Source organism: Drosophila melanogaster, chromosome 3L (assembly GCF_000001215.4).
Source record: "Drosophila melanogaster chromosome 3L".
In the NCBI taxonomy this organism is placed as follows: domain Eukaryota; kingdom Metazoa; phylum Arthropoda; class Insecta; order Diptera; family Drosophilidae; genus Drosophila; species Drosophila melanogaster.
Window position 1 is genome coordinate 12184281 of NT_037436.4, and position 24516 is coordinate 12208796.

Sequence of the window (24516 nt, forward strand, 5' to 3'; positions counted from 1 at the left end):
AAACATTCCAACGATTCTAGCATACCCTTTCACTTTACGTGTAATGGGTATAATAACTTGGGTGCAATGCAGTTCTATCTAGATGCGATGCAAAAATAGCCATACAATAAATAATATTTATTGACTTTCAACTCTCTCCGCCCGTGTTTGCATTCGCCGGCACGTTTTTACTCAATTGATGACACCAGCATTGGGGTGAAATAAAAATATTATGAAACTTTTCCATTGACGCCCAGCTTCCCCGATGTACAACATACATACATTTCTAAATGAAACGCGAAATTAAACGCTCCCCTAATAGGTGAGAAGGTTTATTGACAGCGATCGTTACAAACTGACCTTTGATGGTGACGAACGACGATACTGCGCCTCGGGAAACTTGGAACAAGCCCCTCCGGCCCAGATCAATATAGAACACCAATCCTAATCCCCATCCCCATCCCCGTGACCATCCCCATCCCCGTTTAAGTTTAGTCGTGATCAGTCCTCCCCTTCGTGGGCAGTGTGAAATCTCAGCTTGTAGTTCGCACTTGAGAGGCGTGTGTGAGCCCGGATCGGATCAGATCGGTTCGGATCGCATCGACGTCATGTAGACGACTGATAACTTTTCTTTAGGCAATCCCCCCCTTGATGGCACATTAAGCTTTAGCTTGATGACTGTGTACCCAGATTGCGGGGACTTGTTGCTACTTTTAGACGTTCGAACGATCGCTGGATCTGGAGCGTTGGCTTTTGGCTATGGATTAGTCCGCCTTCCTGACGGTTGTTCAAGGTTAGAGACCACATTCTATGGGAGGAATATTTTTTGAGGGTTTTAAGCCCCGTGACATTTGATCCAGGGGACAAACGAGATTGCTCGAACTTCAAGCATCCGCAAAAGTCATATTCAAATGCGTAAAACAGTTGTGCCAAAAAGGGGGAAGGAAAAATTCTAAAATTGTAGTTAATACGAATTCTATTCCCTACAAATTTTCTCGAGAATTTATAAAAGTATTTGTACTTTACCCTTCAATAAAAAGACTGATATGAGTCAAGCTATCTAGCTAATTAGCATCCCTTGCATCCCTTGAACCAATAAGGCATTCTAAAGTCTCACTTTCATTTATGGATGGAAACCTCATTTAATATTTATTATTATTATTTATTATTTATTCCCCGCTAATATTCTTATCATTTGCCACAATACATTTCATGGGTCCTCGTGCAACGACCTTTACAATCAGACTCGTAACTCAATGCCGTGGCCTTGCACTTGATCCAGATGTAGGATGTGGAGCAGATTCATTGTGGTACTTTTTCATAGCCACTCGATTTATCAGTTATCAGTCAAGTGCAGCTTCCAGTTTCATGAATTGATGGAGCAAGAAATGTAATGCATCTCCAGATAAGTTGGTTCGCTGTCGTGTAGGCGTCCCAGGCTCCTGATAAGGGGTAATAAACCAAAGTGTTATATGGAAGTTAGATCATTTGAGCCTGGTTTCCGACGTAATATTGATTGCGATTGGGAGAGGCCGCACGGGAAGCGGCGCAAGCGATTCTCGTGTTTTGAAAAATATGAAACATACTATAAATCATTTTCGAGTACACTTAGAATAGAAGAGAGTGTACTATATGGAATGCGATTGTGAATTTCCGATGGTCGGCCGACTATAAAAGTCGGAGATCTCTGCGTCCAGCGATTCATAAGTGTTTGCTTCGCTCAAGTGCGCGGTTACTACCCGAAAATATTTTTCAAGTTCTTTTCAATTAAATCTTAAAAATGAGAATCCTTGCGGAGGTAACGATATTCGGGATCGATAAGTGTCTTGCAGTGGCTTACACATTTGTGAATTTAATCCATAGAACCAGGTCCAACTCTTGGATCCTTCGGAGCTGATGCGTCCTGAGCCCACATTCGCGGACAAGAATCCCTCCAAATTCCGGGACTACAGTATGGACACCACCGATCCTCTAAAGGAACGTGTGCGCCAGACTTATCGTCAGATGCATCTGAACCAGACTGTGGATTTCGTCAAGGGTGAGTGAGAAACAGTGTAAACTATATAGTCTATTGTAAAGATCGTTTCAAGAAAGATTGATTCTATATTATTCGTTGACTGAATTTTTTAAATTAGTAAATAAGTTTGAAAATATACAAAATACAAAAGAGAAGGTATATTTTAAAAATGATCAGATTAGTCAAGGGTCTAAATTGGTTCTAAACAATGAAAGCTATTTAATAAATGTTATTTTATTAAAAAATCAATCTAACTAGGTCGTCGTGAGCACTGGCTGAAGTTTAACACGATTAAGATGACTGTGCGCGAAGCTTTGGAGAAGCTGAACGATTTGGTCGACGAATCGGATCCCGACCTGGATCTGCCTAACATCATCCACGCCTTCCAGGCTGCTGAGCGGGCACGCGCCGAATTTCCGGAGCACGACTGGCTGCATCTTACGGCGCTCATTCACGATCTGGGTAAGATCATGGCCTTCTACGGCGAGCCGCAGTGGGCGGTGGTTGGCGACACCTTCGCCGTGGGCTGCCGTTGGGGGGATAGCATTGTGTACCGGGACGAGAGCTTCGAGGGAAATCCAGATGGGGATAATCCCGCCTACAACACCGAACTGGGCATCTATCAGCCCAATTGCGGAGTGGACAACCTGCTGATGTCCTGGGGCCACGATGAGTACATGTATTCCGTGCTGAAGCATAACAAGACCAAGCTGCCCCATGTGGCGTGCAACATCATTCGGTTCCATTCGTTTTATCCGTGGCACAATGGCGGCGACTATAAGCACCTTGAGGCTCCCCAGGATGCGGAGACCAAAAAGTGGGTGCTGATCTTCAAGTAAGTTTATTTTAAGCACTCATACATATATTCCCAGTTACATAAGCAATCCTTCTTGCAGTCGCTATGATTTGTACACCAAGAGCGAGGTGGTTCCGGATATTGAAGCCTTGTGGCCATATTACCAGACCTTAATCGACAAATATTTACCCGGAGTCTTGGAATTCTAAGCGTACTTATATACGAGTGATGTTTAGCTTTCTGAATGCTTTTACTTTATATATAAGACAACATTTATACCTGTAATATAATATAATGTGTATGCTCCATGTATATCCCCATATATATATACCCAAATAACCTGAAAAACAAAAAAGTTTTAAAAAAGTACTGCATACTTTTTGGCAAGGAATTTTTTGAAATACTAAGAATTGGAGTTAGTACTGGTAGTACCAAAGACATTAGAATATTATTCTAATACTGCTTCTGATGAAACCATACCTTCCTGGCGTGGAAGACTCAGGGGTGTTCACTTCTATCGCTCCAATGCTCCACATAGCGACAGTTCGGAGCAGTTCGACGACATGCTTGGAAAGCTTGCTATATATCTATCTGTATATACCTATTTGCTTAGACCGAACTTAATGATTTTCCCTTTTTCCAAAACTTACACAAATATATACCTAATACCTTACACTGAAAAAACTGTTCAATTCACTATGTACTTATTAGTAGTTCTTATAAACCTTGTTATTACTAATTACGTACGAAAACAGAACGGGAAATAAATATCTAAAAATTTAAATAGTAAACTGAGCTGATGTTTCTACACAAGGATGAACACAAGTATCAAAGTGCTCATAGGTACAGCATTTCTAGAACACAATTACACCAGTCTTTTGCTAGCAATAAATTTTCACTCATCTCCCACTTTTCTCTAGAACTATCCTTTTCTGAATTTCTTTATTTGATTCTATTTTGTCGCAAGCACGCTCAATTCTTGATCTTTTTTAATAGTAATTGTAATAATAATATAATAGTAATTTTAATAATAATTGTAGCGGAAAGCTGTATCTGTACAGGCAAGACCACCGCCCCTCAAAATGCCAACGAACTATAGTCGGATTCAAAAGCGTGCACCCGCAAGTGCAAGTTCTATGATATCTTACACCATTTTATTTCGATACACGTTTCGGTACTTCGATTTAATATTGCTAATTGTTATTCAGAAAATAAACACAAAAACTTAGGACACATGTTCAAAAAGAGAAATATGGACATATTTATTGCAAACCTTAAATCTTATTAATTATATTTATCTATAATCAAAAAGCCTACTCATTTGTTAAATGGTTTCGTTTTAAAGTGCATTATCAAATTCATCTGGATAAACATTCAAACAAAAAATTGCATGCATGTAAAGTAATTAATCAAGTTGACTCGAAGCGATTGTGCAATATAAGTCTCACCTGAAGTGGGATTGGCAACTGCTTGGGATGCATGTCGAAAATCTATATTAAGCCCAGTCAAATATTTTAAGCGTAAAGTAACAAACCTAATTTGTATACGGCTATCGTTTTAATTCGCACACGCCTATCAACTGGATGATGTTCACACTAGAGTTACTCCCATTTCAAAGCCGGGCATTGGAAAACTAATCTCATGGCGTGCCCAGATCTCAATTGAGACTGGTTGACTGGTTGTTCAGGTGGCCGGGTGGCGATAAGCCGATCGATGGAATAAAAGGGGCCGCAATTGCCGCATCTCAAGATAGTTGCGGTCTGAATTCGCCGGAGTGAGGAGCAACATGAACTACGTGGGACTGGGACTTATCATTGTGCTGAGCTGCCTTTGGCTCGGTTCGAACGCGAGTGATACAGATGACCCTCTGTTGGTGCAGCTGCCCCAGGGCAAGCTACGTGGTCGCGATAATGGAAGCTACTACAGCTACGAATCGATTCCCTACGCCGAACCGCCCACTGGCGATCTACGATTCGAGGCTCCAGAGCCGTACAAACAAAAGTGGTCGGATATATTCGATGCCACCAAAACCCCGGTGGCGTGCCTGCAGTGGGATCAGTTCACGCCTGGGGCCAACAAATTGGTAGGAGAGGAGGATTGCCTAACCGTCAGCGTCTACAAGCCGAAGAATAGCAAGAGGAATAGCTTTCCGGTGGTGGCCCACATTCACGGAGGTGCCTTTATGTTCGGTGCAGCATGGCAAAATGGACACGAGAACGTGATGCGTGAGGGCAAATTCATTCTGGTGAAGATAAGCTATCGCCTGGGGCCATTGGGTTTCGTGAGCACCGGCGATAGGGATCTTCCCGGAAACTATGGACTGAAAGATCAACGGCTGGCTCTCAAATGGATTAAGCAGAATATAGCCAGTTTTGGTGGAGAACCGCAGAACGTACTGTTGGTTGGTCACTCCGCTGGAGGAGCTTCGGTCCATCTGCAGATGCTTCGTGAAGATTTCGGCCAGCTGGCCAGGGCGGCATTCTCGTTTAGTGGAAATGCTCTAGATCCATGGGTTATACAGAAGGGAGCAAGAGGACGAGCCTTTGAACTGGGACGCAACGTGGGATGTGAATCGGCTGAAGACTCGACCAGCCTGAAGAAATGCCTAAAGTCAAAGCCAGCCAGTGAATTAGTCACCGCCGTCCGTAAATTCCTTATATTTTCCTATGTGCCCTTTGCTCCATTTAGTCCTGTATTGGAGCCATCGGATGCTCCAGACGCCATTATCACCCAGGATCCCAGGGATGTCATTAAGAGCGGAAAGTTCGGACAGGTTCCGTGGGCTGTTTCCTATGTCACAGAGGATGGTGGCTACAATGCCGCCTTGCTTTTGAAGGAACGGAAATCTGGAATAGTTATCGATGATCTAAACGAGCGTTGGCTTGAGTTGGCACCATATTTACTATTCTACCGGGACACGAAGACCAAAAAGGATATGGACGACTACTCGCGGAAAATTAAGCAGGAGTATATAGGCAATCAGAGATTTGACATCGAAAGCTATTCAGAATTGCAGCGGCTATTCACGGATATTCTCTTCAAGAATAGCACGCAGGAGTCATTGGATCTTCATCGCAAATATGGAAAGAGTCCTGCCTACGCTTATGTCTATGACAATCCAGCCGAAAAAGGAATCGCACAGGTCCTGGCCAATCGAACCGATTATGATTTTGGTAAGGAAATCGTACTTTTAAATGGACTTAGTTAAATCATTACTTTTATAGGAACTGTACACGGTGACGACTACTTTTTGATATTCGAAAATTTCGTACGAGATGTGGAAATGCGTCCGGATGAGCAGATAATTTCGAGAAATTTTATCAATATGCTGGCAGATTTTGCTTCGAGTGATAATGGCTCTCTAAAATATGGTGAATGCGATTTCAAAGATAATGTAGGTAGTGAGAAATTCCAATTATTAGCTATTTATATTGATGGCTGCCAGAATAGGCAGCATGTGGAATTTCCGTAAGTTACATGAATAAAATCAAAAATTTTTCGTTCTGTGTAATTTTTAATTATTTAATTATTCTCAACTGGCTTTAAATATCATTTGTACAAAACGTGTTTGTCGCTTTATATTTTGGTTTTTGTTGTTTCTTTATAAAGAATAATAAACGTTTGTTTACCCGCAGTTTGATTAGTACTTTGTGGAGTTCCAGATCATGAGTATATTCAAACGGCTGTTGTGCCTGACTTTGCTGTGGATAGCAGCTTTAGAATCTGAAGCTGATCCCTTGATTGTTGAGATAACAAATGGAAAAATCCGTGGCAAAGATAATGGGTTGTACTACAGCTACGAATCGATTCCCAATGCCGAGCATCCAACTGGTGCCCTCCGTTTTGAAGCACCTCAGCCGTATAGTCATCATTGGACTGATGTTTTCAATGCCACGCAGTCTCCAGTTGAGTGCATGCAGTGGAATCAGTTTATAAACGAAAACAATAAGCTGATGGGTGATGAGGATTGCTTAACGGTAAGCATCTATAAGCCAAAGAAACCCAATCGGAGCAGCTTTCCTGTCGTAGTACTCCTGCATGGAGGTGCTTTCATGTTCGGTAGTGGATCCATATATGGACACGACTCCATTATGCGTGAGGGAACTTTGCTTGTGGTAAAAATAAGTTTTGGTCTTGGACCATTGGGTTTTGCAAGTACCGGCGATAGACACTTGCCGGGAAACTATGGTCTAAAGGATCAACGTCTGGCCCTACAATGGATCAAGAAGAACATTGCTCACTTTGGTGGAATGCCAGATAATATTGTGCTCATTGGTCACTCTGCAGGCGGTGCTTCGGCTCATTTGCAGCTGTTGCACGAGGATTTCAAACATTTGGCCAAAGGAGCGATTTCGGTGAGCGGCAATGCATTGGATCCTTGGGTCATACAGCAGGGTGGACGACGACGTGCATTTGAACTGGGTCGTATTGTCGGTTGTGGACACACAAATGTCTCCGCAGAACTCAAGGACTGCTTGAAGTCTAAGCCGGCTAGCGATATAGTCTCTGCTGTCCGAAGCTTCCTTGTGTTTTCCTATGTACCCTTCAGTGCTTTTGGACCTGTTGTGGAGCCGTCAGATGCACCAGACGCCTTTCTAACCGAGGACCCAAGAGCAGTGATTAAGAGCGGGAAGTTTGCCCAAGTCCCTTGGGCTGTGACGTACACCACTGAGGACGGGGGATACAACGCTGCTCAGCTGTTGGAAAGAAACAAATTAACTGGCGAGAGTTGGATTGACCTACTCAATGATCGATGGTTTGATTGGGCACCATACTTGCTCTTCTATCGGGACGCCAAGAAAACCATCAAAGATATGGATGATCTTTCATTTGATCTCAGGCAGCAGTATCTAGCAGATCGGCGATTCAGTGTGGAAAGTTATTGGAACGTGCAGCGAATGTTTACTGATGTTCTTTTCAAGAATAGCGTGCCAAGTGCAATAGATCTTCACCGAAAGTATGGCAAAAGTCCGGTTTATTCTTTTGTCTACGATAATCCTACCGATTCCGGAGTGGGTCAATTGCTTTCCAATCGAACAGATGTACATTTTGGTGGGTACATACTTGCGTTTCAAATACTTAAAGCTCTAGCTTTCTTATTATTAAAGGTACTGTCCACGGAGATGACTTTTTCTTGATTTTCAATACAGCTGCATACCGTACCGGCATTCGTCCGGATGAAGAAGTTATTTCAAAAAAGTTTATAGGTATGCTGGAGGATTTCGCACTCAACGATAAGGGAACATTAACATTTGGAGAATGTAATTTCCAAAATAATGTGAACAGCAAGGAATATCAAGTGCTGCGTATTTCACGAAACGCTTGTAAAAACGAGGAATATGCTCGGTTTCCCTAAGGAATAAATGCATTTAAAAAATGTAAACAGTATAATAATGTAATTAAAGAACAAATTTATTACACCTTTATGCCGCCTCAACTGTCAGAGGTTTTTCAATAAGTTCGTCTTCTTCTTCTGGGTCGTTTTCCTCGCCCTCCACATTCCCATACATCTCAATCTTGCTGTCGAGGAAGCGAAAATCCTTGAGGATATGCAACTTGTTGCTGAAACCAGCAATGGAAATGAATTTAATGGGCGATGTTTGCCAAACAGCAGAGTAGCAGGCAGTGTGCTCCACGGGAATATTGGCTTGCAGTACTCCATTTAGAGTGTAGGATTGCACATGATTGTGCTCTCCACCGATTAAGACACAATCGTCCACAAAGTCACATAGATGCACGCGTCCGGGGAAGCTAAAGACACATGTGCTTTCCATGGAACGCAGGTGGAAAATTGAAGCTTTGGGTCCACCACCGCAGAGCAGCCAATCCTCGTTGACAGCCACTGCTCCTATCCATTTGCCCCAATCCGGACGTAACAGATTTGGGTTCTTGTAAGGCTCCAGCATTGAAGTGTGCTGCTGCTGCTTGGTGCTCCACACTCGCACAGTGCCATCCTCGGCGCCAGAGAAGATCTGTCCGTTGGCATTGCCCACCACACTGTGCACGTAGTCTGTGTGTCCGCGGTACTCGCGCTGAATTCGTCCGTCCTCCAAACTCACTTGGTAGATCACTCCGTCGCCACAGCCAGCAAACAGGATGCTATTTTCCGAGTCCAGCCACATGGAGTTCACATCCGGCACTTCGACGGCATCCACTTGCATGGGTATCTTTACCTCCCAGGACCGTTTGGTGGCCAGAGATTCCTCCTCCTCGTTCCATTCCAATCCGTAAATAAGACCCACTGCACCAACTATCAAGAAATCGCGATGGAAGGCCAGGTAATTGATGTCCACATCGCTGCCCTGCGGGAAGATCTTCAGTTTGCCAGGTGGCTCCTCGGAACCCTTGTCCAGTTCTTTTATTCTTCAAAATAGAAAAACAATTAGTTGGGAAATTGCGCCAAATTAAGGATTCTCACCTAAGTACGAAAATGTCGCCAAAGAGATTTCCCGCAAATAGGTACTGTTTAGAGCCGGATATAGCCTGTGCTAGGACATTGTTGTAAGCGCGTTTCAGATCCTTTTGTTTCATATTTTTAGCTAATTTAATTAATTTAACCAAATTGTATCGCTTTGTTTACGCCGGCTCTCTAGAGTGACCGTTCCTGAGCAATATACCAAGAACAGTATATTATTTTTGAAAAATATACCTAAAAGTGCGTTAGTATATTACGTAGCATTCACGTTACGTTCAATTACGTTAACCGTTAGCCAACGTAACGTGGATTTTGAATTTACGAAATAACCTGTTTTCAATCATTCGACATTCTTTTGATTTTGAGGAAATACAATTGAAAACCAATTGTAATTGCAATTGCATGAGCAAAATCGTTCGCCGGAGATTGCAATTCGATTTCCTCATAAAAAATTTCATTCTCCATGTGTCTGCCACAAATTATCGTGTGTGTCAGAAGTAAGAGTGCTCTCCGTAAATGTTTATTTACGATTAATCTCATTAATTGTAAACTGGACAGCGGCCTAAAATCGGAATTTCAGCTTTAATCAGACATGAAGTTCGATGGCATTCAGCTAATTAAATATTTTTTTTTGCATTGTCACAGTGAGAGCCGATATTTAAGAAAGTCTGAGACCTTTCAGACAGGTGAAATACTAGTTGAGTTGACTAATCGCCTTAAAATATGGATTTGTAAACCCATCATGACGTTTAATATTTGACTCCATCCATTCAATTCATGACTTAATAAATTGGATTAACGTGAATCATCAGATGATGATGGAAAAGTCTTCAATATGACGTCAATTTTTGGGGAGATCTTTAAAGTTGAAGAGCGTGCTCGTACCCATGTTTGCCTATAAACAAATGCTGATTGCCCACTTATGATTGGAAAACAATAATAGGCAGCTTGAAATTAAATGGCTATCAACATCAGGTTTCCGTTGTTTACCAATCAAACATAACATAATTTACCTGATCTTTTATTTACCTTATAAATTCTACGATGCTATGGCTTCATCAAAAATTCCATGTTGATGATTAAGAAATACAATACAATATTTTCTACATTAAAATTGATCTAGTCGATGTTACACATAAAATGAAGACTATTGAAATTAAATGTTTCCCATTTAATAAAATACTCTTCCCCTATTAAATATTAAGATTAATACAGAAGTCATGTATTAGCCTAATACAAATTCTAATGTGTGTTGTTGATACACATTTTTCAGCCTGTTGTTCTCGGCCGTTCTAATCGTTCTAATTTATATGCAAATACCTATGGCTTATTAATGTCGAGACAGTCGATTTGAAATTAATTATTTTGGCGCCACAGAGCTGTTCGAACTGTCGCAGCATAATTCACATACTTGAACAAAAAAAAAAAAAAAAAAAACATCGAAAATTCCCCAATTCCCATTAAGGCCCAGAACTTTTGTGGAACTTCTCGTTGGGCGTTTGAAATGCGGTTTTCCGGCTTAATCAATGCCTTATCATATCGAGTTTTTATTTTTAAACGACTGTAGCTGCGCTTCATTTGGCATCATATTAATGGCATGCAAATTTAATTTGACAACTTGACGTATCATGCCAATTTGAAACGAGATTCCAAGACGATTTGCTTTTTTTGACGACTTTCTTAGGTTTTTATTGGACCATTTGGATTGGCATTTCGCACGTGTTTTTTTTTTCTGGGAATTCCAATGTGCTCGGAACCGAAAACAGATACATTTTCAAGTCTGGCTTACTGGCGCCAAAAAGTTTCTTTCAATTTGAGTAACGGCTATCGAGCGATCAAGCGATCAAGCGATCAAGCGATCAAACGATCATCTTTCTTTCTTTTTTCACCCCGACTAATGATAAATGCCTTTGATGAATTTTAGCCAAATTTTGTTTGCTACACAACAGCTCATGATGTAGTCATGGGAGTTTGTTTTTGTGTGGCCCAGTATTTGGTTGTATTTTGGGAAATCCCCAAGAGCCATAAATTTCTTCTAAGCGGCTCTTTCTTCTTTCTATCTAGCTTATTTTTGTTTGCCATACCTCGCTTCCCCTTCGCGAATTAAATTAGATCCAACCGGATCTAGTTTGTCCAAATCTCTCTGGGTCTTTTGGTCCCTCGAGAAGATCGTTAGCCCTCGGGAGGAAATGGAATCGCGCCGGAGGGAGTGGAACTTTTACTGCCTGGCGAAAAGTGGTATGGCGACTACTGGTTCTACGCCGTTGCATATTAAAAACTCATTCGGCGGCGGGGTTTTAAACATTAATTATTATTTCTTTTTTTTTTTGAAAACGAAACAAATGGTGTTAGCTGACGTCAACGGCCGATTTGATGTGCCCATTTCGATACGGCAGCCAAAGATGTTGGTCAATGCACTCAACATGCGCCCAATTAGACACCAGATCGATCCAAAATTCGGCTTTCTACCTATGATATATCCACGATTCGGAATTCCGTCAAGGTCAGCTACTTTCTCGGGCAAGGTAAGCAACATTTGTGGCGCCAGCGATGAAAGCCGCTGAACTTTTTGGTAAAAACAACACCTTTTTCTTTATATTCCCCGGCCCTGATTTGCATCAATTTACAACTCGGATTCCCGGTCGGGTAATTTAAATTTTAATTGTCCAATAAATCTTGCCGGTTCTTGGCGTAATTTATTCAAAGCATTTTGAAGAAAAATGAAATATGCATTCGGTGGTGGTCGAGGAGCATTAAAAACTCAAAGTGGCCCCAAAAAGCCAGAAAGTAAAGTTTTATTCGAACCTGTTCCATAAACTTTGACGATGTGCTGAAAACTAATTGGAAGATTAGCCTGTCCATCAATAAAAGACACCCCCCAGAACGGGAAGCTATCCGTATATGACATACACGTGCCGTTCTTGTCCTTTTGAAGGGATGATCCGAATCAAAATCGGGGAATATAACATCTCAAGTAGCAAGTGTTTCGCACCTTCATGTCCAATTAATTTTATTAATGTTTGCGTATTTATAAACTTTAACTTGCCAATGAGTAATGCAAACATTACGATCATGAGCACCAAAAAACCCCCGACCTTAGGATGCTCTATAGAGTTATAAATTGGGCAAAGATGCATCTGAATCACTTGGCTATATACACCTTAATACTTCAGATTAACAATTCATTGACGTACTAAAAAAAAACCATTCTGCTGGTTGTTTTTACAACTCGGTTGCTAATCAAGTAAATAAAATTAAGGCGATCGCTAATCTCCGTTGTTTTCATTAACAGTCCAAAAATCAGTGGCGCCAAGCAAATTAACTCCCATTTTTAAATGATTGTTTTTTTCTGAGATTTTGGGAGTTTTTACGCAGAACGTGAAGAAAACTGGAAAATGCTAAGAAAACCGTAGAACAATAACATCGATTGAGTCAGCTTTGTTGTGATTTCGATGTGGAGCGTAATCTACATATTAATTTTGTTTATAATATAGAATCAACAAACTTGATTCATCGCCGTTCTCCCGAAATTTGGCCAAAAAGTTTCGCTTGGAATTAGAAACATTTTTTTGGACTTTGAGGCGTAGATGAATAACTTATTCGAGAGACGAACTCTATGGCGCCAACGAACCGAACTGAATCAGAAAATAAATATTTCGGAGTCCCCCGTTGTTTACGGATCACGAAAATGCCAATGGAGATGGAGATGCGCAAAAGCAACTTTCATAAACGCCAAAAAAATTCCATCTTTTCAGTTGAATGAAAACATTTTCAACTATGCCGAACGGAAAACGAAAAACGAGTCTTCTTCTAACGAGAATTCGATTAGAGTTTATACATAATTAAATACGTATTTGTCACCTGTTCTATTCTCTGCAAACTTGGCTTTTAACTTGATTTTCTCTTTGCCAAAAATCATATGAAATTCGAGGAAATCTCTTCGGGCTGCCGAAATAATTCATACCCGATGGACATAATCTTATATTTCGGGAATAGGCGCTATCAAATTAGCACAATTCCACTTCCGTTTCCCATTTAAAATTTGAACTTTGCCTTTGGTTAGACGCGCCAAATGAAAATCTAAGATTCGGGGAGACTCCGTCTCCGTCCAGCGTTATAAACGAGATTTTACGACCAGCTGGCTGTCATAACAACCGGCTACTGGAGAAGCCTTTGCCGATCTGTCCAGTTCGGAGCGGCGGAGATAGCCGGCGAAATATGTAGATTTTTGCTGAGCGCGAGCGACGAGGTATAAAATATCACGGCTCCATCAGAATCGATTTAGATTGAAGCGAACATTCAAAGCGCGCAGAACTCAGAGAAACGCAAAAAAAAGTTATAAAAAAAAAGCGAAAAGACTTAACTTCAAGATTCGCAAAACGAGACTGATTCAGTGACAAGTGCAGTACAGAAAATAAAATGATCCACAAGAGCATAGCCCACCTGCTGGGACTGGCAGTGATCATGTTAATGATGTGGAAGCCCACACCCACGGATAGCTACGCCGTGGGACAATCGAAGTACGGCAGGATCGAGAAGTTCCCCTACCAGGTGATGCTCATCGGCAAGCAGCTATGGCGCAAACGGATTCTGTGCGGCGGCACACTGCTGGACAAACGTTGGATCCTAACAGCTGGACACTGCACCATGGGCGTGACCCACTACGATGTGTATCTGGGCACCAAGAGCGTGGAGGATACGGAGGTGTCCGGCGGTCTGGTGCTCCGCTCCAACAAGTTCATCGTGCACGAACGTTTCAATCCGGAGACGGCGGCCAATGATATTGCGCTGGTCAAGCTGCCGCAGGATGTGGCATTCACACCGCGAATTCAGCCCGCCTCGCTGCCAAGCAGATATCGACATGACCAGTTCGCGGGCATGAGCGTGGTGGCCAGCGGATGGGGCGCCATGGTGGAGATGACCAACTCGGACTCGATGCAGTACACCGAGCTGAAGGTGATCTCAAATGCGGAGTGCGCCCAGGAGTACGATGTGGTCACGTCGGGAGTGATCTGTGCCAAGGGCCTGAAGGATGAGACAGTGTGCACTGGTGACTCTGGCGGTCCACTCGTTCTCAAGGACACTCAAATAGTGGTGGGCATAACCAGTTTCGGGCCAGCCGATGGTTGTGAGACCAATATTCCCGGAGGCTTCACCCGCGTCACACACTATCTGGACTGGATCGAGAGCAAGATTGGTAGCCATGGCCAAGTACATCAGCAGTACCTGCGACCACAGCAGCAACATCACCACCATCAGTACAGTGATAACAATCTCATTTAGGATGCCTCATTTTGCGGATGGAATCATCCCAACAAACCACTGACTGAAACTTTATAGCTTTATGTTTTTTAAAGGAATTCTCCAATCTTGTGATATCGTAGCTCTCATTGAAATCTGCACATTGTTTATAGCGTTAACTATTTAAAAACATCTATATTTATTTTAGTTGTAAGCGTGATAGCGGACTCGCAAACAAAAAGAAAGCAACAAATGTTGCAAAATCTAAAGAAATTGAATATGAAAAAATAAAAACAAAAAACAAAAATCACACATATAGTAGCCACAAAAAACTGAAACCTGATTCGGCTTTTCTGTCTGTTTAGTCATGCTGATTTTTGTGGAATTGGAATTCCCGCATTTCGTAGGGATCTCAGATCTCGATCGATAAAAGTGATAATTTCTGAGCGGTTTAACTGTTTCGTTTTCTATTCACATTGTTAGCTTGGGGTTTTCGTACACGCGGTCCTCCAGAGATCTTTACATAATTTACGAACCCCATAATTGCTTATGGGCCATCTTCCGAAAACCACTTACTTTACATAATATTTCGCTATTGACTTTACACTCGACTCGACTCGATCCGAACGTCAAGAACTCGAAGCCACTCCAGTTGGATGGGGAGCTCCACATTCACACGATGACGTCTGGTATTTAGTTCCGTGATAGATGGACGATTCTATTACTACCAGTTACCAGTTTCGAGATTGGAGATTTTCATTTCAGTTCAAATTGTGTCAGTTCTATTTTGCGTTCAAATCGATGTTCGTGACGCACTCGTTTCGTTGGCAGAACATTCCTTTCGATGGCAGATTTATCACAAATTGATATCATCTTATGGCCCAAAATACTTTTCTGATTTAACTGGGCTCAGCAAGAAATCCCCAACGGATTTCTGGCAGTTGATCAATTAATCCAATGACTTGATCTGATTTAAATTCGCTAGCAAAGCCATATAATTTATTGTGACTAGAGCAGTTTATCGGGTGCAACTTGTTAATGTGTAGCAAAGATACATATATGCAAAGAATTTGGAAAGTGCCTCTATAAAAAGCGTCTTCGCCATTTAACCATAAATAAGTAAATGGACGAAATCTTATATGTGTCTATAAAACTCCTTGTAGAGCAGCAATTAATCAGTGTATTCGTTCACAACGAAAATGTCCATGTAAATGAGATATTTAGCAAGGTATTTTAGATAAATTTGTTCTACTGGAACTTCCACATTTAAACGCTGATAGCAAACTGGTTCAGTGAACAAAATGTAGTCTTATAGTTTTCGATAATAAATCACGTGGCAATCACAACATTCAAGGCAATCGTTTTCAAATGTTTTCCATTCAAACACACGCGCCCTTGGATCATTCAATTAGTTTATGAATAATTAGCTAAATTAAAGCCCTAAATCGTGCCTAGTCAAGATTAGCATTTTTATAGAATACTTGGAGAAAATGCAAACTATCAAATTACAGTCATTGCTCAATTAATTATTAACATTTTATGATCTCTCAGGCAAAACGAGTGGAGGGTGCCTAAAGTTGATTCGAAACATTCCATTTGTATGTGTAAATTTATTTAAAGCACTAGATCAATTATTGCTTGTCACGAATTAAAGGATAATGCCATAACATAACATAACATAGATTTAGACTAATTTATTTGGTGTTTCGCATTCATTTGTGCTCAGCTCTGAGATTGTGTGTTTCGCGCTAAAAAGTGCACTAGAAATGTTGACTTTGGTACCGGTTTCCTAATGGATTAGCATTCTACTAGCACTGGGCGGCGGCATTCTGCTGCTTCTTCTTCAGCACACAGTCAATGGCCTGGACGACTTCCAGAAAGATGTCGTCCACGTCACGCTCGGCATTGATCTGTGATTAAAACGAAAGAGTTGCTAATTATTGGGGGACTTTTGCACATGGAAAATGCATATGCGATACTAACCGTAAGGGTTTTGGGCTCATAAAGTTCCAAAATTGCATTGGTGTTCTGCTTGAAGGTCAGGAGGCGTGCCCTAATGGTCTTCTCGTTGTCATCGTCCCGTTTCACCGCCGAGGCAGCGGCACGTGCCATGATGCGCTGCACCATCGTGTCCTCGGAGCACTCAAAGTACAGCGCCAGATCGGCGGGTGCAATGCGCGCCTCGAACTCAATGCCCTGGTTCTTCTGACGCGGATATCCATCGATGAGGAATCCCTTCGAGCTACCCTTGGCCCGCGTGATGGCGTCGTTCAGCAGGGACAGCACCTCGTCGTTGGACACCAGGCCACCGCTGGCCATCACAGCCTGCAGCTGACGACCCTTGTCCGATCCAGAAGCCACCTACAAGATAGAGGAATATTAGAAACTAATAAATAATTATTAACAATTGAAATTCTAAGCTAATTTGAATTGAAAGTAACCATATAGATATTAAATGATTCTTTCAATGGAAACGTATAATTATCTCAATAGTTTAAGTTCGCATCGCAATACTTTGGGTAATAACAATGAATAGCAATGAATTTTGCGATCCAAATATAATCATTTTCCAAAATCGCCATACACCCTTGCCATCTGCAAGCAACAGATAGCACCGACTATTCCAGTATTTCCGCCCAAATTACCTCATTGCGCAGCAAATCGCCGCTGCTCAGATGTGTGAATCCGTATTTTTCCACGATTTTGGCGCACTGAGTGCCCTTGCCGCACCCGGGTCCACCCAAGATCCAGATGATGGGTATATCAGCCTGTAAGGACAAGATTTGAGTTAGCAGGCACACAACACCGAGGCATAGGAACATCTACAATTAGCTGGTTTAGTGGTAACACGTACGCAAGCTTAGTTGGATTAAGGGGCATGGATAGAGGGTTTCAAAAGAGGGTTTATTTTTTTCAATATTCTCGGATCGAAATTCGTTTGTTTTTTGGTGAAGCGGCGGCCAGACAGTTAACATGCCATACATCAACTAATCCTAGTAAATAGGATATAGTGCCCGTTGACTCGGATTCGATCCAGTTGGGCTACTTACGGCGGCACGTGCCCTACGGAGCTCCTCGGCTTTGAGCTTCTCCTCGGCCTCCTTCTTCATAACCCTTTGGTGACACATAAATAACTACACAATCGAGATAGTTGGTGAGGATGGTTAGATATCTCCGACTTATAGTTTGAACTACATCCGAGATGTATTTTGGCATAGGTTAATATGTAGTTATTAGTAGTTTGGGCACTTTGCCAGCACGAAATAGTGTTCTTACTACAAAAATGGGATTTTATATATATATAGGTTACACATATTTCATTGGCCCCTGACATTGATCTTGTACAGAAAACCCCCGCGTCACACATATCATTTCAATTTGGGGTAATTTGGGGCAATTGGCACCTCTGCTCCATTCACACAAATGGTATTGATAATGGCTTGATCTCATCAACAAAAATCTAGATTAGTATAAACAATGCCATCGCTCCCGTTGTCGGCCCGTGACCATATAGATAGATAGATATAGCGTGTGTGCAGATCAGCTTTTGATATAGTATTTTGTATTTTGAAGGCCCCCGCCGATTTTCGCCTGTTCCGCATTGTCGCACCCGTCGAAAAATGGGGTAAAAAAAAAAATGAAAATACAATATAGAAAATGAATGAATTCGGATTCGGACAGCTTAATAATGCCCAGGTTGTTTGCTGCCTGGCACCTATAGATTTTTCGATTTTCCTCAGAGCATAAAAACGCAGACGTTGTTTTTCACCGACTTTTCTTATGGCACATTTCTACGCATTTAAATTGTTGCGTGTGAGAATTTATGATTTTCAAGCTCATTTACGTAATTTCTCTTCACATTTATATAGATTGTGTAGTTCAGTGACTTTTCAATGTCATTTCCAAGGATTCGCCGTTGTTAATAATTCAAAACTAACCTGTACATGGTGATTTAACAAGTGTCGAGGTTCCCAAATACTTAAGGGTAATTATAGAAAATTATAGCAGCGACATCACAAGTGCTTTCTATTCAAACTATTCAGCTAGCTAACTCACGTGGATTTTTACGAAACTCGGCTTTTGATTTCGATATATGTATTTTTAGGATGATTTTCCTTTGTTTATTTTTAGAACTAACTATAACTATAATTTTCTAGGAAGAACTGCACACATGCTTTCCGTTCAAACGGAACTAAAAAACTATCCAGCAAACTTAGAGGAATTTTTATGGAACCCGCCTCTAGATCTTTTATATGGTGTTCTTTTTAATTTTTTTGCTTTGTTTTGACACTTTAATAATGCGACGCGACCAAGACTAAAAACCGGCATGACTGTCTAGTTCGAGTAGCGCCAATAAACACATTTAAACTGCTTTTTTTGGCGACGAGGCTGGGGACTTGCTAATGAATCAAGCCCCGCCAGAAATTCCTGTGTGCCGAGCAACTGGTCATAAATTTATTCAAATCGGGATTTTGACGTCAAAATTCGTTTGTTCGAGCTTGGAATGTGAAATTTTGGTATTTATTTTTTGTTTGTTTGTTTCTTTCAGTTGCTAATTTGTTTTGTTCGGGTAGGGAATTTCACAGATTCGTAATCGTTGGAATTAGGAGAGGCTCTATTTATAACAAAACCGTAAACATGGAACAGCTGACCGGGAGCTTCTCATTCTCATTCTCATCTCATACCCCATTCTCAGCTTCAAAAAAAAAAAAAAAAGCTGAGTAAGCTTGTGGCCCCGAAACTTTCTTAATTGCAACGCTGGGCTGCAAGGTCAAGTGCAATGCAAGTGGCTCAAGGCCGATTTGACCGCTCTGAATCCTCAATTTTAAAGCCATTGCTTCACTTTCCCCCGTTGGAGTGCAAGGCCGTTTTAAATCAGAGTGAAACATTTGGGGTGTGTGTGTGTGGGTTACAAACAAATAAAAATAAATTGGGCATTAAGCAGAAACGAAAACACAAATCACAGCAACCGCGCACTGAAAACACTCACCATGATGATGATGATGTATACTAGATATACACGTCGCTGCTGCGGGCCTTTCGCTGAAGAAATCGCGAAATATTCGGTAGTTTGTTAGCCGGATGCCTTACTAGCCTTCCCTTAGCGCCACTTGGTCGGTCGATTCTCGCCCAGATTCTCGAATGCTCCGCCCGACTGTTTTCCACCCACCCTCTGTGCTGCGTGAGTTGAGAGTGACTGAGTGAATGAAAAGGCTTTCGATTCCGTTTCGATTCGATCCGATTCGGCTAACGGTTTCACTGCGCACAGACACGCGAGCTTTTCGCACAAAGCTTTCCGATTAACAGTGCTTTTATTTTGGCCGTTTTCGAGTATAACCCGAATTGGTCAATTCAAATTTTGAGTGTATTGTCGTAGGAAATTCGTATTGTCATGATCAAATTCAAATTTGATTCTTATGATCCTGGCTTATCTTCTTAACTCATTGAATCTATGTATATTTGTGCTAATTTTGTTTCAGCTTGTGTTGGAACAGTAATGAATCCAACTCTTTAAAGTGCTATTGTGACGATTTATGATCTTATCCATATTTAATTGGATTTCCTTTAACATTGTGTCTGTCTCCCGTCTCCTCCTGATTACCTCCATTTTGACCAATGCGATGGGGATATACTTCATTTGAATTTTCTGGTCATGAGTTCACCATAGGAACATCCTCCTGTAACATATTTGTATTAGATTTTTAATGTAGGGTATAACTAACAGAATACCGTAGCTGAACACAAATTGTTCAGAAACAATGCCTGAATATCAAAATAAATACATTTTTTCGGATATTTGGATATTTTGATTAGTTTTGCTTGTTCTTTTGGGCATTCTCGTGCCGGCATTCTTTATAAACAATGTCTGGTAAATAAAATAAACTATTCGAGCTTTTAAAATACTAACACGTACAATTTATTGAGGTGGCACATCCGCTGTATGGGCAATCATCAACTAATATAGTACAGAAAGGCCTGTATCTGTTTGGATTCGCTTACGGATATGACGAGCAGTGGTGCGGTGAGAAGATGTTTAATCTTGGAGATTTTGTCGTGGGTGGGAAACGCCACCTGCGATGGAAGTATAATTACATTAAAGTTTGGTGCGTTGGGTGCACTTTTTTTGAAACCCCTATTGTGCAGATGTAAATCAAAGATTATCTTCAAAGCAGAGGGCGTATCTAATTCGTCTTTGGTATAATCTTGGCTTTCAAGTTGCACCAAATCGAACTTTTCAAAGATCTCTTCGAATTTGGCATATGCAAATTCGCCTTTTAGTTGATCCACGAGACTTCGGCCCGTTGTGGAGAATTTTTCTTTTTTACTAGCAGGTTCTTCGATTGGTTTTTCCACAGCCATACGTTTTCGTTGTCCGAATTTCAAATCTATGGGATCTACAACAATATTAGGATCTTCTGCCTTTTGAGATGTTATAAGTTCCTTTAAATCTTCCATACGCTTTTCCGCGATAGGATAAATGGGTGAGGTTTTGATATGATCTGGTACTGGCAGATTTCCCACTTTTTCCTTCAGCAGTGCCCAAATACAATCTGCACTCGTAACTTCTTGTGGAATTTCCTTAGGAGGCACATGTTTCACTACTATATAGCCAGATCGGGATAAAGCCGAGTAAACTAGGTAGTTGGTGTACCTTTCGCTTTCCAACTCGCCGAGGAGGAGCACATATGCTTGCTCAATTGAAACTACTAAACCACAGTACTCCAGTTGTAAACGTCCCTGAAAAGTACATGTTCCATATATCTCGATTGAATTTAAAGGGCGATTTTATAACTCACAACTTCTAGTAGGAACATAGCTTCATAGTACTCCAAATAGAGCTTTCCCTGCTCACTGTATCCGAAATTTTCAAATTTACCATCTTTGCGTTTGACTTCTGCCACTTGTTGCTCTTCGTTCCAAATGGCAAGTGCCCTTCCTCCGAGTCTTTCTATTCGAGGCACTGACAATTGAGCACGCAAATACTCTAAAATGTTATAAACATAATAATATATATATTGGTGTTAAATATTTATAACAAATTCGAACCCTGCGCTCGTTTAAGCTCCTCAACTTCCGCTGCAGTTCCCTCATTTTTAGTACGCTTTAGACCTCCACTCGGAGGTTCGAATTCAGTGTGACGATGCGCAATGAGCTCCTGGGCACTGAAATTAATTGATTTTAAGCTAAGGTATTCATATCTCAGTCAGGAATTACCTTAAATAGCTATTTTTTGGATGAATTTCCACATATTCTGAATCTTGTGTTTTGGTGTCCATGTCAGTGTGACCAAGGCCAATCCGTTCAAATATACCATCATTAACAAGCTTACCAATTGTTACCGATGAATCGATTACTTTTGGCGGGCTTATATCGTTTTTGAAATTTGGAGTAACTTTAACTTAAGAAAAAATTTCTGAAACCCTAATTTCTAAGTTTCAGTTTGCATCATTCTTATTCAATTCAACACCTAGATGGCCTTTCCCAAAAAGCAATACACCATTATTCTCTATTTATAAATCTTTATTCTTTGTATAATTGTAGTTTTGTTAGTTTCGCATAACATACGCTTAACATTTCTTGCCCTCTCATGCAATGGAGCTTGTCGAAATCTCGAACTCGTTTTAATTGATGTCATATAACATTTTACACCTTGAAAATACACTTATTGGTAGATTTATGAACATTTAATACACCACATTGTTGCTTTTAACTCTTATGCTGTTAACATTTTCTCATCGACTCGACAATTTCAACTTCACGTATATTGCAGGATATTTCTAGTTGGCTTTCTTTTCTTTGTTTCTTCGGTTTCTGGCTACACCGCAAATGTTTTTTAAACTCTGAACTGCGAAACGAACCCCTTTCTGTTTCTGCTGTTTGTAAAAACTTAAATACAAAAATTATACACTATAACTAACCGTACATTGTATATTGTTTATCATTATGTATATGTTACCTATAACTCATTTATATGTATGCGTCGTGTATTGTATAAACAGTTTCTCCATAGTATTGGTTGCTCCTTTAATTTGTCCTTTGTTAATGCCCTCAAATTGTTAACATTGTTCACCACATTTGTATTATACATATGCATACATATATCCGTAAATGCTTTAGTTATTATCATCTACATATATGCATAGATATATTTCTCTTTCTGTTTCAAATGCGTAACGCTTTAAGGTAATATTTTTTATCTGCCTGCTGATAGGTCGTTTCATTATATCCCCCCTCTCCATCGAATCACCGCACCCCCTCCCCCCACCACACATAGTAAATGAAAATCGATTCAGTTAAAAGTAGGGAAAACTTAACAATACTCTCCCCCTTGACATGAATATCTACACTTATGTACAGGACAAAGAGGACCGCTTAGACTATGGCCACGTTTGTGGTCACGGAAGTGGCATTCGGTTTGCCCGACTTCACCAGGCACGACTGTGAGTTGTTGCCCATGCTGGAGCCATCCAAGCTGTCCAAATCCAAGGCCGTGTCTATCATCGTGTTGTCGTGCAGCATTCTCAATCTCTCCGCCGACTTCACCTGCTCGGCTCCATCGCCCAGGGACTTTCTTTTCACATGACACGAAGCACTAACCGGATCGTCCAGGTCGAGATCGTCGCAGAGCAGAGTGGAGGACAGTACATTGTTTGCCTGTTCCTGCTGCTTGCGTTCATCGATGATATTGGAGTATACATGCAGCGTGGAATCGGCCGGATCCGTATCATTGTCCACTGGCAACACATTGCTATACATGTTCTCCGTTTTTCCACTGATGGCAGCCGCTAATAGAGCTGCGCCCGCAGAGGGCTTTCCGGAACTGCTTGCTCCTTCACCTCTGACATGGTTATCCGCCAATGAGGAGTTGACCAGTGCCGCCTCGAAGTCAGCATCGAAGAGATTGCTATAGCTTCCGCTGCGGTTGCGCATTTCTCTTGCCTTATTGGAGGCTATGGCTGCCACGGCAGCCACCACTTCGGGACTGCCCACGACCACAACATCTGGATCATCCAGCTCATCCTCGCTGCTGGCGTTGGCCAACTGATTCTCATAGCTAACAGTGCCGCCATTGCATATCTGGCGCTGTTTGTGATGACGATGGCGGTACTGACGCGCCTGGGTGGCCGTTTGGTGGGTATAAGCCGGAATGTCCATTTGGACCAGCGGTATCTCGTTGTCCACCAGCTGAGCTAGACTATTGGAATTACCTGGAAACGAGACGGAAAAAAAAAGGGGAGAAGGGCGCAACGAAAGCGCGTGATTAGTAATTGATATTTAATTTCGTTCTATTGTATGTTTAATTAATGCACGTATATAATTGAAATGCTCATTACAACGAATTTGCCAACTAATTTAAAATTCAAATTTCAATTTGGAGCATTTGTATCTAGTGGTTTTATTGCTCTTTTGCTAGTGGTCATTGATGATTTGTTTAGGTTCGCTATCGTTTAGCTGTGGCAAAATAAAACTATTTAAATATGCAAATAATCATAAATGCTGAAAAGGGCGCCAAATTAAAATCGTAATTCAATCAAATGCGGGGGCGGGTTTTGTTTTGTGTGTTCAATCGAACTAATACACGTGTAATTGCAATCTGAGGAGAAACTGCCTCGGAACTGGTTGGAAATCAACTTAATTCGAAACTCATCAGTTGATAAGCTCCTAAAACCGAATAAACAACAATGATAACTGAAAATTGAATGACAAACGCCGTAGAGTATGCGCAAATAAAGACGGAAACTGGACGCTAATTAATGGATAATGGATTCAGTGGTTAAGTCGGTGCCAATTGAACAATTTAAAGCATGCTTTCAAAATGTTGTGAGTGCAATTAGTAGGTAGCTTGCCAATAAATTACTGCTAAATACCATATTAAACTTTGACTTTTGTTTTGTGTTCGGATGGTTGTTTTATATTGAATGGTGATGCATTTTGGGTTAATGGTGGAAACAAATCATCGACATGAGCAACATAATAGAATATCAGCTATTTCGCAGTGGCGATTTAAGCAGCAGAAAATCAAACTCAAAGATATATGTATGGTTATGGTGTAGCTAATTTCAAACG

General features: G+C 41.2%; 8 protein-coding genes and 1 long non-coding RNA gene across 19 annotated transcripts in view, besides 2 other annotated features; 4 read left to right on the top strand and 5 right to left on the bottom strand.

Annotated features, from left to right (window-relative positions):
* The first annotated feature begins 703 nt into the window (after positions 1 to 703).
* Positions 704 to 3580, top strand: Miox (Myo-inositol oxygenase). 2 transcript variants are annotated; one of them, NM_001274819.1, is made up of 4 exons: positions 704 to 772; positions 1843 to 2017; positions 2255 to 2831; positions 2893 to 3580. In NM_001274819.1, the coding sequence occupies exons 2-4, from the start codon at positions 1876 to 1878 to the stop codon at positions 2999 to 3001; spliced, it is 828 nt and encodes a 275-aa protein (NP_001261748.1). In that variant the 5' UTR covers positions 704 to 772; positions 1843 to 1875; the 3' UTR covers positions 3002 to 3580. The 2 variants fall into 2 exon arrangements, with proteins under 2 accessions (NP_001261748.1, NP_648556.3); NM_140299.3 differs by lacking the exon at positions 704 to 772 and adding an exon at positions 1678 to 1777.
* Positions 3300 to 3374: a mobile genetic element.
* Positions 3581 to 3649: 69 nt separating the features above from the next.
* Positions 3650 to 3963: a mobile genetic element.
* Positions 3964 to 4537: 574 nt separating this feature from the next.
* Positions 4538 to 6425, top strand: Est-6 (Esterase 6). 2 transcript variants are annotated; one of them, NM_001274820.1, is made up of 2 exons: positions 4538 to 5965; positions 6017 to 6425. In NM_001274820.1, the coding sequence occupies exons 1-2, from the start codon at positions 4579 to 4581 to the stop codon at positions 6262 to 6264; spliced, it is 1635 nt and encodes a 544-aa protein (NP_001261749.1). In that variant the 5' UTR covers positions 4538 to 4578; the 3' UTR covers positions 6265 to 6425. The 2 variants fall into 2 exon arrangements, with proteins under 2 accessions (NP_001261749.1, NP_788500.1); NM_176322.3 differs by having other exon boundaries at positions 6017 to 6300.
* On the bottom strand, positions 6416 to 9408 carry thoc6. 3 transcript variants are annotated; one of them, NM_001316441.1, is made up of 3 exons: positions 9211 to 9408; positions 8214 to 9155; positions 6416 to 8144 (listed from the first exon to the last, which is right to left on the bottom strand). In NM_001316441.1, exons 1-2 carry the CDS (start codon positions 9321 to 9323, stop codon positions 8216 to 8218), a joined length of 1053 nt encoding a protein of 350 aa, NP_001303370.1. In that variant the 5' UTR covers positions 9324 to 9408; the 3' UTR covers positions 6416 to 8144; positions 8214 to 8215. The 3 variants fall into 3 exon arrangements, with proteins under 3 accessions (NP_001303370.1, NP_648557.1, NP_001261750.1); NM_140300.4 differs by having other exon boundaries at positions 7752 to 8144; NM_001274821.1 differs by lacking the exon at positions 6416 to 8144 and having other exon boundaries at positions 8188 to 9155.
* Est-P (Esterase P) lies at positions 6453 to 8248 on the top strand. Its single transcript, NM_176323.2, has 2 exons — positions 6453 to 7844; positions 7901 to 8248. The coding sequence occupies exons 1-2, from the start codon at positions 6458 to 6460 to the stop codon at positions 8146 to 8148; spliced, it is 1635 nt and encodes a 544-aa protein (NP_788501.1). The 5' UTR covers positions 6453 to 6457; the 3' UTR covers positions 8149 to 8248.
* A 2098-nt stretch (positions 9409 to 11506) lies between the features above and the next one.
* lncRNA:CR45746 (long non-coding RNA:CR45746) lies at positions 11507 to 11769 on the bottom strand. The gene has a single exon (NR_124898.1). It is a non-coding gene; the product is annotated as a long non-coding RNA:CR45746 (long non-coding RNA).
* Positions 11770 to 13510: 1741 nt separating this feature from the next.
* CG11529 (uncharacterized protein) lies at positions 13511 to 14750 on the top strand. Its single transcript, NM_140301.2, has one exon. The coding sequence runs from the start codon at positions 13627 to 13629 to the stop codon at positions 14488 to 14490; it is 864 nt and encodes a 287-aa protein (NP_648558.1). The 5' UTR covers positions 13511 to 13626; the 3' UTR covers positions 14491 to 14750.
* Positions 14751 to 16041: 1291 nt separating this feature from the next.
* Ak1 (Adenylate kinase 1) lies at positions 16042 to 19802 on the bottom strand. 2 transcript variants are annotated; one of them, NM_168493.2, is made up of 5 exons: positions 19439 to 19802; positions 17499 to 17582; positions 17094 to 17216; positions 16432 to 16809; positions 16042 to 16358 (listed from the first exon to the last, which is right to left on the bottom strand). In NM_168493.2, the coding sequence occupies exons 1-5, from the start codon at positions 19439 to 19441 to the stop codon at positions 16257 to 16259; spliced, it is 690 nt and encodes a 229-aa protein (NP_729792.1). In that variant the 5' UTR covers positions 19442 to 19802; the 3' UTR covers positions 16042 to 16256. The 2 variants fall into 2 exon arrangements, with proteins under 2 accessions (NP_729792.1, NP_524038.1); NM_079314.3 differs by lacking the exon at positions 17499 to 17582 and having other exon boundaries at positions 16114 to 16358; positions 19439 to 19655.
* Positions 19803 to 19842: 40 nt separating this feature from the next.
* Tsen54 (tRNA splicing endonuclease subunit 54) lies at positions 19843 to 21742 on the bottom strand. Its single transcript, NM_140302.2, has 5 exons — positions 21664 to 21742; positions 21496 to 21611; positions 21246 to 21433; positions 20363 to 21186; positions 19843 to 20126 (listed from the first exon to the last, which is right to left on the bottom strand). Exons 1-4 carry the CDS (start codon positions 21723 to 21725, stop codon positions 20401 to 20403), a joined length of 1152 nt encoding a protein of 383 aa, NP_648559.1. The 5' UTR covers positions 21726 to 21742; the 3' UTR covers positions 19843 to 20126; positions 20363 to 20400.
* A 215-nt stretch (positions 21743 to 21957) lies between these two features.
* Positions 21958 to 24516, bottom strand: part of app (approximated) — a 60604-nt gene continuing 58045 nt past the window's right edge. For all 6 annotated transcript variants that reach the window (NM_001259803.2, NM_001144465.2, NM_001144464.2 and 3 more), the window contains one exon: positions 21958 to 23657. In NM_001259803.2, the coding sequence (NP_001246732.1) occupies positions 23640 to 23657 (18 nt within the window). In that variant the 3' untranslated portion in view covers positions 21958 to 23639. The remainder of the gene's footprint in view (positions 23658 to 24516) is intronic.